General features: G+C 30.0%; 2 protein-coding genes across 2 annotated transcripts; one reads left to right on the forward strand and one right to left on the reverse strand.

Annotated features, from left to right (window-relative positions):
* Positions 1-2871: 2871 nt before the first annotated feature.
* LOC106410971 (transcription factor bHLH68) lies at positions 2872-7228 on the forward strand. Its single transcript, XM_048763204.1, has 8 exons — positions 2872-3297; positions 3594-3969; positions 4273-4353; positions 4915-4980; positions 5208-5273; positions 5716-5772; positions 5869-5913; positions 6724-7228. Exons 1-8 carry the CDS (start codon positions 3017-3019, stop codon positions 6919-6921), a joined length of 1170 nt encoding a protein of 389 aa, XP_048619161.1. The 5' UTR covers positions 2872-3016; the 3' UTR covers positions 6922-7228.
* A 4750-nt stretch (positions 7229-11978) lies between these two features.
* LOC111213807 lies at positions 11979-14054 on the reverse strand. Its single transcript, XM_048764356.1, has 6 exons — positions 13931-14054; positions 13291-13529; positions 12986-13189; positions 12262-12555; positions 12088-12180; positions 11979-12008 (listed from the first exon to the last, which is right to left on the reverse strand). The coding sequence occupies exons 1-6, from the start codon at positions 14052-14054 to the stop codon at positions 11979-11981; spliced, it is 984 nt and encodes a 327-aa protein (XP_048620313.1).
* Between the last annotated feature and the right edge of the window lie 1469 nt (positions 14055-15523).

A 15523-nucleotide genomic window follows, 5' to 3' on the forward strand; every position in this document is an offset into this window, starting at 1 on the left:
TGTAATTTTGTGTCCTCTGGAATTTATCTTCTAACTCTAGAACATTATATATATAACTATTTGATGGTTATACTTAAAATATTAAAAATGGTAGGATATTAAAAGTGCAAATCGTACCTTTTGGTTATTAATTTTTTTATAGTAATACTTATTTTATCATAGAGAAAACAAAGTAATTTTGAAAATTCTTCAATAGATTGTGATTGTTCAACTATATACATAGCTCCAAAGACATCGATACACATCTCATACAACGTCTCTAGAATCTCTTAAAGAGATAAATGAAATGTAAATTAACATATTTAATATTTATTAAGAAACTATATACGGTAGGTAATCTATTTCGAATTATTTATATAACTGCTTAAGTATATTTTGTACTATTTCTAGATTTTATCTTCTGGTTATATTCCAAAATTATAGACTTATATATATTGCTGTTTTTAATAAAAAAGAGAAAGTAAAGTAATTTTTTAATTTTTGTGGATGTGATTGTTTTTTTTTTTGTGGATTGTGATTGTTCAATTATACATAACTACAAAGACATACGCATGCATATCCTCACACAACATCTCAAGATCTCTTATCGTTTTGTTTTTAGTTACGTTTCAGTATTCACTTTTGTGGTACATAACTACATAAGTACTATACAACGAATCATAGCCAAAATTGAGTCTAAGAGATATCACTAAACAAATTTAACCGAGTCCTCTTAACCCAACGAACAGAAGTATATAAATAATGCTGAAAAAAAAAAACAAAAAATAGGGATGACTGAGGAAGACAAGAAAGAGGAATTTGGTGCTTGGTGTATGTTTTGTTATAAGCATTAAATTAGAAAAGAAGAGAAGTGAGGAACATTTAATAAGGAAGAGAATAAATATGGGAAGAAACGACAAACAAGAATCCGACAAAGATTTGGAAGCGTGAAAACTCAATATCTACAACAAATTTGACGGTGGACCAATTAATATGGTTCGAATTAGACTAGGTTTTTAAAGAGATTGTCGAATTTTAATTTTTCTTTGATTATAACCAAACTATAACTAGAAAATATAAGAACAACTCAATTGTTATTTATTTTCTGAAACATACCTAAAACATTTTTAATACTTGCGAAAAAAATTAGGACAAAATAAATGAAAGTTTTGAACTTTTGAGTTCTTTATATACGCATCAATTTAACTAGGTGTAAACTAGGCATATGCTACATATACTGTATTATATACATAATTACATATGATAGACGTATAGTTAAGTACAGTATATTGTAATAATTTCTTGGAAATTGAAATCACAGGAAAGGGAATATTAGGGATCTTCAAACCCTAGGACATTGACTCCTTCGAGAAATTGGTCTTGTTCCTTGTTGGTCTTATTTTTGCAACTCGTTTACGCTTAGATACAGGTTCTATTTGTGTGCGTCATATGACATAATGCTCTCGTCATCTTGTGGGTAAGTGGCAAACATTTTTCTTATTTACATCTCATTTTTTGTCAACTTTCTATTACATCTGATATTTCTTTAAAATCGCATTTTTTGCCCCACTCTAGCATAGTTAACTGCATGGTATAAAATCTAGAACTCATAACAAAAAAAAAACAATTAGTTGTTTATGAATCTTTTTTGTAGATAGTAGTTGTTTATGAATTCATTGTTTAGGTTTACAGTAGTGCTATACTGAATTCTTAGAAAATAGTTCATAAGTTTTTATCAGCGAATATAAGTACTTTTTATTTGATACTCCTCTACGGTGAGTTTATTTCACGATGAAATGATATCAAGACATATGTCTTACGATCTTACCTTACTTTACAACGAAAAATAAGGAACAAAAATAGTAACATACACTTTAAAAGAAAAATGCTGGGCAATTTGATCAACCGATGTAATACTGACGCAAACGTACAGATATTGTGACCCGTTTCACGGTATTCCGTTAGTTAAATACATAGTTTGTTAAATGTATTTCCGTTATTGCGAATATAGAAATCCCTACGCAACACATTTCGGTAATTTATACGTCAGCAGAAAAAGAATCTTTGAAAAAATAAAAGAATCTTTCTTGTCCATAACTTTTTTCATATCTTCAATTGGAGAGTTACTAGTTCGTTACAGTAATTTGTACTATGCACGCTTTTACCACTCATCAGCAATCGACGAGACCACTATATATAAATATAAAGTTATAGGTTAATACAAGTGCAAACATAAGTAACTGCTGTTATACTTCATTGAATATTTTGTGAAATTCTTTTATCAACAAATTTGTAGTTAAACCGTGTCAAAAAAAAAAAACTGAAACCGTATAACTTTTAATTTAGTCTTGGAGTAGTAAATAATGGCAAAAATGGTTAGCTCGGCTAGTACCTACAAATCCCTAGTATCTGTCCAGATGATAATCATTGCGAGTTTATAACTAGTTAATTAATCTAAACCGTTAGATCAAAGAAGCAATCTTACTAACTGAAGAATGATTAAGATTGAAAAGGATAATTAAATCCTCAATTGATGATAAGGTGGATGCATAGACCATAGATGCAAGACACCTACGATATACCCAAAAATATTATTTAGTAATATATTTTAGAGCAATTTATACATTACACAACAATATTCGAATAGCATTTTTCCTTGAATTAAAATACTGTTTTTTTTTTTCTCAACTCATGATTTTATTTAAAATAATAAAAGTAGCTACCACCTTTTTGCCCCACTTTAAGATAAAGCTAAAAGCATGGGGAAAAAAGTAAATATAGATATAAAATAAGATTATTCTAATGAAAAGAAAATTAAAGTAAGAAAGAAAAAGAGAGAAAAAGACAAAATTAAAAACTTCAAAAGAAATTAGTAACAAATAAGATCAAGATATAAGTTATTTTCGAGTTTTCTTTCTCTTTCTCTTTCTCTTCTCCATGAAAACTAAACTACTTAAGTTAAAGAATAACGCTTCTCAGAGTTCTCCAAAGCTCTTGATCAGTAGGCACATAAGAATATCTAGAGAGAGAGAGGGTGATGAATAGAGGTGCGTTGGAGAGTTCGCCGGTTCAACAACTGATGGTGGCTGGAAACCCTAATTGGTGGAACGTAAGCGGCAGCACGAGGCCACCACCACCATTGATGGGTCATCAACAGGGGCCGTTGCCGCCACAAATGACTCCTAACAACAATTATCTCCGACCACGAATGATGATGACTTCTTCTTCACCGTCTTTGCTTGATAACCCAAGTCTATCTTCTTGGCTTGAAAGCAATGATCTCCCTCCTGAGTCTTGGAGCCTTAGTCAACTTCTCTTGTAACTCTTCATCTCTCTCTCTCCCTCCATATATATACATATAATGAAACGAAAATAGTCTCTCCTGGTTAACTTCATGGCTTCGTTTTATCATGTGTTGTAACCGAATCTTGATTTCTTCTTTAACAGTGATATATATATATATATATATATATATACACGTTATATATATATACACGTTAAGATTATAGTTAAAAAAATTTCAGAAAACTCAAACTTTGCCTTTTTTGTAGTTCTAGTATTTTCAGTATCAAATACTCAAATCTAATAACGAATATTTTATTTGTGAATTTGAGGGGTGGATTGATGATGGGAGAGGAAGAGAGGTTGGAGATAATGAACCATCATAGTCATCATGATGAACAACACCACCATAGTTTTCAAGGGAAGATGAGATTAGAAAATTGGGAAGAACAAGTCTTACGCCACCAACAAGCTTCCATGGGAGTTGTTGACATTAAACAAGAGAGTAACATAAACAACAATAATGGCTATCTCATATCTTCTCCAAACTCACCTCCTAACAAATCTTGTGTCACAACCACGACCACAACAAGCCTCAATAGCAACGACAATACCAACAATAACAATAATATGTTGGGTTTCTCCAGCAATCACAATGGTTTAAATTTGTCCGAGATTAGACACACTCCTCCGGATCGATCCTCTGAGGTAATTCCTTTTCCACCTCTCTAATATTTTGTTTTAAAAAAAGCTAAATAGAGTTAAAAAAGATAACAGAGAGAAAAATCCGAGATCTTATTAATATACATATAAATTAGTAAACACATCATCTACTACGAAAAAGAGAAATCTAAAAAGGTAATTTAAAAAGAACAGGACAAACTTATGTATTATTTTTGAGGTTTGAGATCTCAGTTTAATTAACTCAACCAGAATAGGTTTTGCTATGATTTTTTTTTATTACAGACTAACTGATCTTTGCTTTGGTTGTTATCTATATATGTGATGAAGTGTAACAGCTTAGATATTGGCGGCTCTACTAATAAGAAGCCAAGGCTTCAACCTTCTCCTTCGTCACAATCCACCCTCAAGGTAACTAATTGATTATATCGACAAAACTGTAATCAACCTATATAAGTTATATATATATATATATATATATATATAATCTCTCCCTGACATCAATAATAACAAAACAAAAACAAAAACACAAACACCAAGGAGAACAGACGAAGCAAACAAAACAGAATGGGCACAGAATAACCTGTGCGGTTTTGTGTTTCGTAACTCTTTTGTTCTATCTTGTTTTGTCTTCTTCTTCCTTCTTCATATTCCTTTTCTCTCTTTCTTTCAGTAAATCACACTTGATACTTCTCAACAATATTCCTTAGATATTATATGGAGTATTAAATTTCTAGATTTCCAAGTTTGCTTTTACTGTAAGCGTTTGAAACCTACCAATAAAGACTCGTAGAAGAATTCAGATTCGATGAAATAACTGTTAGCTTTATACACAAATATATTAATCACTTCTACTTATGAAGCATGCACGTTTTCTCTATGCATGGTAATTAGTAAGAAAATATAACCGTACATGTGTGCATATAAAGTTTTCACTTTATGGTACTAATTAATTTTTGTTGATACTTAAAGGTGAGAAAGGAGAAATTAGGAGGCCGGATCGCAGTGCTTCATCAGCTAGTATCTCCTTTTGGCAAGGTCGCGATCGATATAATTAACAAATCCCATAATTAATCTTTTTCACAATTTATTAATCTTATCAAATCAACTTTCTAACTTTATTCTGAAAAATTACACCCCCAAGAAAACTTTTTAACAAGGAGACATTTTAGTAGTGTTACAAAAAAAAAAACAAGGAGACATTTTAGTTTTATTTTTGCTAATCTAAATCATTCTTCTTCCTTTTTCACCTTTTTTTTTTGCAGACTGACACAGCTTCTGTCCTGTCGGAAGCTATTGGATACATTAGATTCCTTCAGAATCAAATTGAGGTGTGACACGTCTTTTCCAAACTCTCAATATTCTCAATTTCCTTTTAGTATAAAAAATAATACTAAACTTAACTTGGAGAAAAATACTTTTTGTCAGGTTAATCCAAGTGATTACTAAAACACAAATAATAATATCTCAAACATTTTTGGTATTTTTTAAATGCCCCCCGAGTATCAATTTCCTGATTACTGAAAATTCATCTCAGCATGACATCACTAATTTAGTACATATATTAGTTATAGACTTATAGTGTATGAACTTTAATATATAAATTCACGAAAATTATTAAAGTATTTTTTAATAGTGATGAAAAGAGACATAAAATTTTACAAAATGGAGAGAGAGGGAGAGATAAAGATAGTCTAAATTATTCTCTCATTGTTAAGTTATCTTTGATTGATGTCATTAATGTATAAAGTATATATTCTTAAACTGCTGCAGGCTCTGAGTCATCCATACTTTGGTACAACTGCCTCGGGGAATATGAGGAACCAACATGTAAACACACATGACCATGCTATAGTTTACACACCGTACTTACTTTTAATTGTCATATATACTAAATACTCTCTTAATTCTGGTTTTTATAAATAGTTGCAAGGAGACAGAAGTTGCTTATTTCCTGAGGACCCTGGTCAGGTAAAACACCCGTTTATTTTCGTCTGTTTATACAATTATATGTATGCTTTATATTTATTATCGTTATTTAAAGCATACGGATTAAATGAATAAAAATCTTAAAATGTGGACAGCTTTAATTTCCAAAATGTATCCCATTTTGTTCCGTTTTGTTGTTTCCTTTTAAAATAAAGTTGAATTAATATTAAAAGATTAAAAGATGCAATCACCAGCTTTTTGTATTCACCTCTCTTATTGATTACTGTAACCAGGAAAGTTTGTTAAAACCAACAAAGCCACTAATTTTTCTTTTTTTGAACGGCGCCACTAAATTTATTTAAATATCACATTTTCTTCCTTATTTTTGTTCTCCATCAAAGTGCATTTCAAATTGTGTGGGCGCGTCTTTTGTTATATGATTTCATCTTTAAAATTTAGTTAAATATACAAAACAAAGTTTAGTTTGGGCGCGTCTTTTGTTATATGATTTCTTGTAAAATTCTCAGCCAAAATATCGTGAATCTTAAATTTTGAAGTTTTATTTTTATTTTTGTCATTTTGTCCCTTTTTGAACATTATATGTCCCATTTTACAGGTTGATTCACATTTTTACACGTTAAATATCTAATGTATAATTTTATTTATTGATAAATACTCTATCTCTTAAGAAGTTTTATGTCATTTTATTTTCTAATTTAATTTATATTAAAACTATATATAATATTATGTATAAAGATATTAACCATACAATATCTTGTCAAATGTGTTATTTTGCTGGCAATCAAATGCAATACAAATCTTACGCTATTTTATTTTATTATATGGTTTTAGCTCGTGACTGATCAATGCGTGAAGAGAAGAGGAGTCTCGTCTTCGTCTTCAGAGAATCAAAATGCAAAAGAAGAACCTAAGAAAGATTTAAGAAGTCGAGGTTTATGTCTTGTTCCAATCTCCTACACACTCCAAGTCGGCAGTGACAATGGCGCCGACTATTGGGCTCCGACACTCGGCTCCGCCAGTTTTCACTGAGCCAATGAAATTATACCACGTGGAATTCCAACGTTAGAGAAAATGATATAACATCACGAGCAGTCAATCTAATGAGAAACCAACAAACTGAGTTTCCAAGACTGATTGCTCATGATGCTATACAAAGTACTTGGTTTAATAATCTGCTAAAGAATTTGCGTTTAGCGTTTCATCATTTGTTGTTGTGTAATCAGATGATCAAAGCATATTCTGTTTTTTAGGAAACTGTTTGTTAATGTTTTTACTGGTTCATTGTAATTTGTGGTCAAGTACTTGAAGCAAAGCGAACATAAACTTTGTCTTTAAAGGATTGTTAGATCGAAAAGCTAGGCTTGGTCCATGAAAAGCCAAAATAGTTAAGTTGGTCTGTTTAAATGCTCTGGCTCTTGTTTCAATCTCTCTGAAAGTACAAAAATAAAACTCTTTTATTTTCCTCCGAAAGTTTCAAGAAAAACTCTTCTTTGGTTCCATTTCTTCACATTCTTCATTTTCATGTTACAAAAATGACGCTTTTCCTATGTGCAATTACGACGAGTTAACAATCGATTGCTTCGTGCGGTTCCCAATCCACCATTACCAAAACATGGTAAGAGCGATAACCCTACAACTACCAAAACATGGTTTTAGTTTAATCTTCGATTCCAAAGGCGTGGTTCAATTCGTAATATTGATTAGTTTAGTATGGTTTTAGTTTAATATTTTGTTTCTCAAACCGGTTCAGTTCAGTTTCAAACCTTGCCAACTGTTCTACGACTTAATCCAGTTGTTGGTTCGATTTCAGCTTTGTGAGAATCAGATTAAATTTGTCCAAATCAAATAATAATATTCCGGTTCGAGTTTGAGCAGTGGAAAAAAAACACAGAGTGCGTTTTGGGGTTCCATTACACTAAGCCCACCTTAGTAAGATACAAAAAAACAAACTGAACAAGGGGAATAACTTTAGTCCAAGTTAATCCATAAGAACCCAATAGCACCATGATAATCGGTTCAATTGCCCATAATCCATGAGAAGATAGAAAAAGAAGGCCTAGAAAACGCCTGCAGAAGGTAAATGAAACCCAGAAGAGTTGGTAAAGACTCGTGACGTGAGCTAAATTTGGATTTGATATGTGAAATGCATGTTGAATTGAAAATATGGCTATTTCGTTTTAGTTTCCTAGACATATTATTGGGTATTAGTGAAGATAACTAAACAATATATCTACTGGGTGCAGAGCCGGGCCTGTGAGTTGTTTGGGGCCTTATACAATTTTCTTTTAAAAAGTATTAAATATTTTTTTATGAAAGGTTAAAATTTATTATAATTTTTATTTAAATATAAACTTAATCTAATTTACTGCCATATATACATAACTATGCATTTTTATTTATCTTTTATGAACATTTTTATTTTACACTTAGAATCTGACTGGTGACCATTCGGGAAACAAGATAAACGAATAGAAAAAAAATGTACGGGAATAAAATAGCAGGAATGAAAATGAACGAAAAGGAACGATTGTTCCTTCTCAAATTTGACAAGAAATCATTTTGTTCATTAATTCTCTACAAAAAAAAATGAAAGGAAATTATTATTCCTTGTGAATGATAATTTTTTAAAAAAGTTATGGAATACATTATTCTTCGTCGTTCCCTTGATCACTATTCATACCTTTACACATTTATACATATCATTATATTTAAAGACATATTATTACAAAATTTTAAGAATTTAGGGTCCCAGGAAGTGGGGCCCCACTCGATTGGTTAAAAATAATTGGGTGAAGCCCGGCTCTGACCGGGTGGATACGAATTCACAATTTTGTTAGCAGAGTTTTGGTATAAAATTCCTTTTAAAAGTTTTTTTTTGTTTTTTTTAAAACTAATTTGATGCATTAAAAATAAATGTAACTGATATAGCGTTTAGGCTATATAGTTTGTTACAAGTTTGATGGAAACCATAGAGTATTACAACATTTGCAATACAAGAAAAGCTTAATACCACATTAAGCTAGATAATGAAATAAAACCAACACACGTCTTAGGATTTTCGGTTACCTCGTTATCTCGAGATATGCTTTTCTCTTCCTTTACCCCATTTCCTGTACTTTTTGGGTTAAGTTCTTTTGTTTTGAATATATATTAAAAGAAATTAGCATACATTGTTAGTGTTAGATAATATTATTGTGATCTTTCTTTTGTAAATTATTTTTGTGCGATTTAGTCAGGTATAAAATATTTAAGGGAAAATTTTTTTTTATAGCAAAAAATGATAAATATGTCATATTAGACTAATCTCATATACCTTATGTCCTATTAGTCTAAATATTTTGAAAATGGTAATACTGCCCTTAATTTCAATTAATAAAACAATTGTTAAATATAAAAATATATTTTTTACTAAAATAATTAAAAAAAATATTAAAAATCCATAAACAAAACCTAAAGTTCGAAATTGTTTTTTCTCAAAGGGATCGATCGATCCCATAAGCAACCGTTCGATCTGAACCGGTCGATCCTGATAAATATATCCAGAGCAACGAAAATATACGGAGCATATACTGATCGACTAAGTCCAGGTCAGTCGATCGCAGAAGCTCGATCCCACTTCGATCGATCGGTTGCGTCATCAGGATCGATCAATCATGTGCCCAAGTAAGTCTTCCAAATCGATTTTCTGGTTTTCGTCGGTTAAATCCGGTTTGATTCTCACTTGATTTGAATCAAACAAACACGAGCTGAACTCTTAAAACTCGATTTCTAATCAATCAAACCCATTTTTGTCTTCTCCTTGAAGAACATATGGCAGAAAAGATGGCGTGAGAAGAAGTTTTCAAATCAATGTTATAATTTTTTTAATTTAAAAATTGAATTTCTAATTCACGATTTTTTTTTTAGAAAAAAAAAATCGATTTAATAAATATAAGGAAACTGAATATTTCCAAATATTTTCTTCCTATATTTTGGAACTGATTGTCCTTATCCGTAAAATTTGCATTCTACTATGTGTAGAACACAATAAACATGTTTGAAATTAATTTTCACTAGTTTTAGATTTATAGTAATGTATAGATTTCGATTTCTACATGTTTTAGGTTTATAGTAATGTGTAGATTCCGGATTTTACAGATTTTAGAACGATAGGTTAAGCGCCGAATGTGTTTTCTAAATATTTTTAGATCACTTTTATTTACGTAGATCATGTATTCTAAACATATTAGATCCAATGAAAAATGTGGATTATATTTTCTACTGTGTAGAATATTAATTCTAATTTTTGTAGAACAAAATATAAAATTATGATTTAATCATTTTTAGAACTTGAAAAAATACCAATAAGTTGATATAGGTATTTCATCAGTAGTTACTATTTTTTTAATTTTTTTTTTGTAAAACTATTTATTTAATTTATTTTAGAAAATACTAAAAGGTATTAAAAAAAATGGTACAAAAAATATTAGCCTAATAAAGCATAGTTATCATTTTTTCGCCTAAAAAATAATTTTTTTAATATTTAATTAATAGAAAGTTCATATTGAACAGACAATAACTAGCCTAGCTAGTATTTTCCGAACATAACAATAAATGGCATTGCTTCCATGTGTAGTAATTTGTTAGTAGATAAGTATTATTCAATTATGAATATTAAACATATTTAAGTACATATAATTGAATTGGATAAATCTCTCATTTTATATATGTTCTCTTTTTCGGTGGATCATATTATTGAGAAACATAATATATATAGTGGATTAAAGGGGTTTTCCATAACACCCGATCCAACAACAAATTATATTGGAAAACATATTTATGCAGAAGATGACAAAATTAAAAATCGTCTCTTACTTTTCTTTATTCCAAGTCACACAAACTACAGAATCTTCCCACTCAATGAAAGCATACCACCAAATAATAAAAGAAGACTTTAAAGAAAAACAATACAATAAGATAAAAAATAAGAGCTGAGGGTTTTTTTCTCTTCCTACATCATATAATAAAATTGCTGTTCTAATTTTGTTACAAGTAATTATTAAGTAGGTAAATTTAAATATTTAATATAGATTATTATGATGAATAGTACTACTAATAATAATTCTAGAACACAGTTTATACAATATAAAAATATATAATAATTAATTTATATATACTGTATCTATAATCACTACAAAGAAGACTAGTTTACATCATTTATTTTATATATTTGCATTAGTTATAAATGATGTAAAAAACTTTTACATCAGTTAAATAAATAACTCTGAAAGTGGTGATGCAAATAATTTACATCATTTTAATCAAAACTGATGCAATAAAATTATATATTTACATCAATTATTTTAAATGATTTTAAAATGTGTCATTTGTAAGAAAATGATGTTAACTTTAAGATCAGTTATGCGAAATGATTTTAGTATTAGTGTCAATTAGAAAAACTGATTTGAATTGTTAAATCATTTATTATAAACTGATGTAACAGTAACATCAATTCTTAGAAATGATATTAGTAATTGTATCATTTATAACAAGCGATTTTATATAATATATCATTTTAAACAATTGATGTTAACCTTAAATCATTTTTTTAAAGTGATTTTAATAATTATATCATTTAAAGCAAGTGATTTAAAGTATTATTATCATTTTACGTATTGATGTTAAATTTATATCAGTTTTAAGAAGTGATTTTTATAATTGTATCATTTACAATTTAGTGATTTAAATTTCTATCATCATTTGTATATAATTGATGCTAAATCTATATCAGTTTTCATAAATGATTATAATATATTTCACTTATATATAAATGATACAAATATTATTTTTATTTACATATTTATGATTTATATTAATATTAATATAAACGAATTTTTGTTTTGTTATTAAATTTAAAATATATATAAAAATGCAGGAAAATTAATTAAATGAATAAAACCTGATTTAGATAATAAATAAAGTATTAGAAATCAAATCAACTAATCCATCATGCAAATTCATAAAAATAAAATAAATTGAAAGTTACTGAAAATATTATTAAACTAATGTTGATGAAGATCACTGCCATTGCTTCCAACGTCTGAGTCTTAGTCTCTAACAGCATCATCACTCCGTTCCTGAAATAGAATTATACAACAAATCAGTTAATATTTTGAATAATTATTGATTATAAAACTAAAATTAATTATAATTTACCTGATTTGGATTTGGTGGAGATGGTACGTTGGCAAAAGCTGGGTTTAGTATGTTAGCAAAAGCTACAGCAAAACTTGAAGCCCATACTCTTGCCTAAATAATTAGTTCAGCATATATTAGTTTACATATATCAAAAGTATAAAAATACAATTAACTTATAAAATATATTATTACCTGTTCACTAGTTGAAGTATCAATTACTTGTTGGATGAATGTAGTCATTCCCTTGACTTGATCTGATAATTCTTTGACTTGTGACTTCAGGTCAATAACCATTTCTGAATTCTCTATCTCTTGTCTCGTAACAGGTGAATGGTTCACTAATTTTGAAGGTGTAGGTCCAGGACCAACACACTGTACTCGTCCTGGACGCTCTGGACCAAAAACTTGTGCATATTCATCATCCAAACTAGCAATATCATTGTTTGTCACATGTGACTTTTGGCCCAACAACGTCGTAAGTTTTTCCTAAACCACAAATGAAGAATAAATATCAAGTAGAATTAACATACAAACCTATGATAATATTGACTGAAACTAACCGCCCGTGTTTTTTCTTCTTCACATACAAAGCTTCCATTAGGTTTTGTACGAGTCTCGATAAAAAACTCTGCTCGACATGGTCATTTTCCAGTCTTGATTGTCTTTGTAACATGCATAAATATATATAATATTAGTATAGTAAAGTAGTTTATATCAATATAATAAAATAACTTTACATTACTTACAATATCATTTCTTTTCCTTGAAAAACTTTTCCTTCCACATACATGAGGCATGATATTTTTCTTTTGGCTTTCTGTATTCCTCTCTTGCATTTTCTGTAATCTCACATACAAAAATATTGCTTGTATTTGATATAGAATTATGTATAAATATCTAACAAATAAAACTGTACCTTCCACTTTTCAGTGAATCTCATGTGAACGAAATGACCCCATTGATTTTCAGAAACATTTTCTGGTCGATTGAGCAATGTCTCACTTAGACTGTCTCGCTTGTATTCTTTCCAAAGACGTAGTTTGACATCTTTGCATCTGCTACCTAATGCACTCATCACAAACACTTTTCTCGTCGGTGGATCATCAAACCAGAATTTGGACTGAAATAATAAAAACAAACCAAACCATGTTCATCATACGGATATATTATCTTACATCTCAAAGTTAAAAATTTATAAAGAGATTAAATGTTATGTATTACCTGTATTACTTCCCAGACTTTAGTTTTTATGTGAGGATTAACCATTCTCCAGTCACTGTAGTTAATAGGTAGCAAATTCACATCATTGCTTAGTTGACCTAACCATGACCCTAGTAGACCTCCCGACTCTCCGATTGGCTGGCCACTAACTTCGTCAAAATGAACAATCACTTTGCTATTTTGAATTTTCCAAACTTCTTTAGATGTTATCATTTTGCCTTCAATTTTCCCAGCAGTGTCTTGTTAATAAAAACAAAATATGAGTGTTATATAATAGGCTAAATTAACATGAAGTATCTATTTTTTATGAACGGAGCATATATAAATAATTCTAGCATTGCAACAAAAAAATCTGATTATCTAAACAAGACATTGTGCAAGAATAAAACATTAGCTCTCTTGATAAACTAAGTTAATACGGTATAGCAAATAAATTGACTATAACTGAAGCTTCCTTGCCCACACAAATGACGGTGCCGTAGTGACTACGTTTAATAATATGTTCTCTGAATTTCAATTTAACTTTCTCTACACATTAAAAATATTTGATGACTAAATAACATAACAGTTTTAAGAAAATAAACAGTTTTAAGAAAATAAATTTCAAGTAAATGAAAGAAATAGTTTTTAGTTATATTACCTATAACTTCTATTTTCCATTTGAAACTTTTGCATTCGGCGGCAAGTGGAGGAGGCATGTCGTACTCTGTTTCCAGATATGGTAAATCATCTGGTTCTTGTGTTTCTGAGTCCATGTAATCCATGATCTAAAATAATTGAAATCAACAAATCTATGAATCAACGATCTCCTTCTCATTATTTAAAGTGAAGAATACAATACAATACCAAAATAATAGAGTTAGAGAGATACATCACCTTGATCCAATGAAATTCACTGATATTAACTCGCAGAGATAGGTTGCGGGAGGTTTTCCCTAGAGAACGTGGATTTAGTATTTAGGAACCCTAATTAGAACAATTTTATTAGAGGTGGTGAGTTTATGTAAAATATAATTATTTCAATTCCCGCTTGAGATGAAAAGATAGCGGGATTTTAATTTTCACTAAATAAATATATTTTTAGAGTTTTCTTATCATTTGTGTGCTGATCCGTAAGCATAAAAATTAAGTTAGTTAGGATCACAAAATTATACTGGGGCAGCATATAGATTTCCTTAACCGTATATGTGCTCACTTGGCGTGCTTGACACCTGGACGCGTTCATGATATATATCAAGCGCACACACAGAAAACACACACACTTGAGTATGCATTTAACATGGACATACAGCTCAAGCTAGAGTAGGACACATGGATGCCCAAGAGCCTTTGTCACCGACAACAACTATATATTTTCTGTTTGACAAAGAAATTTCATATTTTATGTTATACCTTTTCAGTGACTTGAGATGTAGAATGTTTAAGAAGATCAGAGATAGAGAGCTCATGGAATTATTTGACAACAAAGCCCACCATGTGTTTATTGAAGTGACCATCGAATGCTATGCAACATAAATATTTAGGCACTATTACTTCCATCATATTCTGCACCTAATTAATAAGTTACAAACAAAGAAAACAAAACCAACGGAAGAGAATAATGTTAAAAAAAACGATATGAAAACCAGGAGAAAAGGAAGAGATCAAAAGCATAAAAAACAACTTGTAAAAATAATTCATCATCAAAATAGTCTTTAACGTTCTAAAAACCGATAACCAAATAAATAATTAAATATCTCCTCAAGAAGAAACAGAGATGCTAGGTTCGAAACCATCTTCCAACGGCTATGCGTCATTTGAATCACCCATGTCATACACATCTCGAGGTTGAACATGAACAGCAATATTCCACTCTACTTCAAAAGGATCTTTCACATAATAAACCATTTTTGCCTGAGACGCTAATATATATGGTTCATCCCCTTCTTCTTCAGTGGGTAAAAAACGTGAAAAGTTTACCATATGATGACCATACGCATCCTGCTTATAACCTCGTTCTGTACGAGTGTCCATCCAGTTACACTTAAATAATACAACTTTGAAAACTTCATAGTAATTTAGCTCCATAACTTCAATCAGATTTCCATAGTAATTAACAGTTCCTGTTCTTGGGTTTGAATCACGAGAACTAGCATAGCTCATAGTCTCAGCAGCCACATACACACCACTATTTTGTGTTTTCAGGTTAGCTTCTCTTTCTGTTGCCCAAAATTTGAAACCATTGACATTGTAA

The sequence above is a fragment of the Brassica napus genome, chromosome C7 (genome assembly GCF_020379485.1).
Source record: "Brassica napus cultivar Da-Ae chromosome C7, Da-Ae, whole genome shotgun sequence".
Classification (NCBI taxonomy): Eukaryota; Viridiplantae; Streptophyta; class Magnoliopsida; order Brassicales; family Brassicaceae; genus Brassica; species Brassica napus.

Bases quoted from the DNA above. Each gene is read 5' to 3' on its own strand.
- LOC111213807 (XM_048764356.1), bottom strand. From the start codon at position 14,054: ATGGATTACATGGACTCAGAAACACAAGAACCAGATGATTTACCATAT. The intron at 12,556-12,985 runs GTACAGTTTTAT...TTTGTGGTTTAG, and splicing joins GATTCACTGAAAAGTGGAAG to GAAAAACTTACGACGTTGTT. The intron at 12,181-12,261 runs GTAATAATATAT...CTAATTATTTAG, and splicing joins ATACTTCAACTAGTGAACAG to GCAAGAGTATGGGCTTCAAG.
- LOC106410971 (XM_048763204.1), top strand. From the start codon at position 3,017: ATGAATAGAGGTGCGTTGGAGAGTTCGCCGGTTCAACAACTGATGGTG. The intron at 3,970-4,272 runs GTAATTCCTTTT...TATGTGATGAAG, and splicing joins CTCCGGATCGATCCTCTGAG to TGTAACAGCTTAGATATTGG. The intron at 5,914-6,723 runs GTAAAACACCCG...ATATGGTTTTAG, and splicing joins TTCCTGAGGACCCTGGTCAG to CTCGTGACTGATCAATGCGT.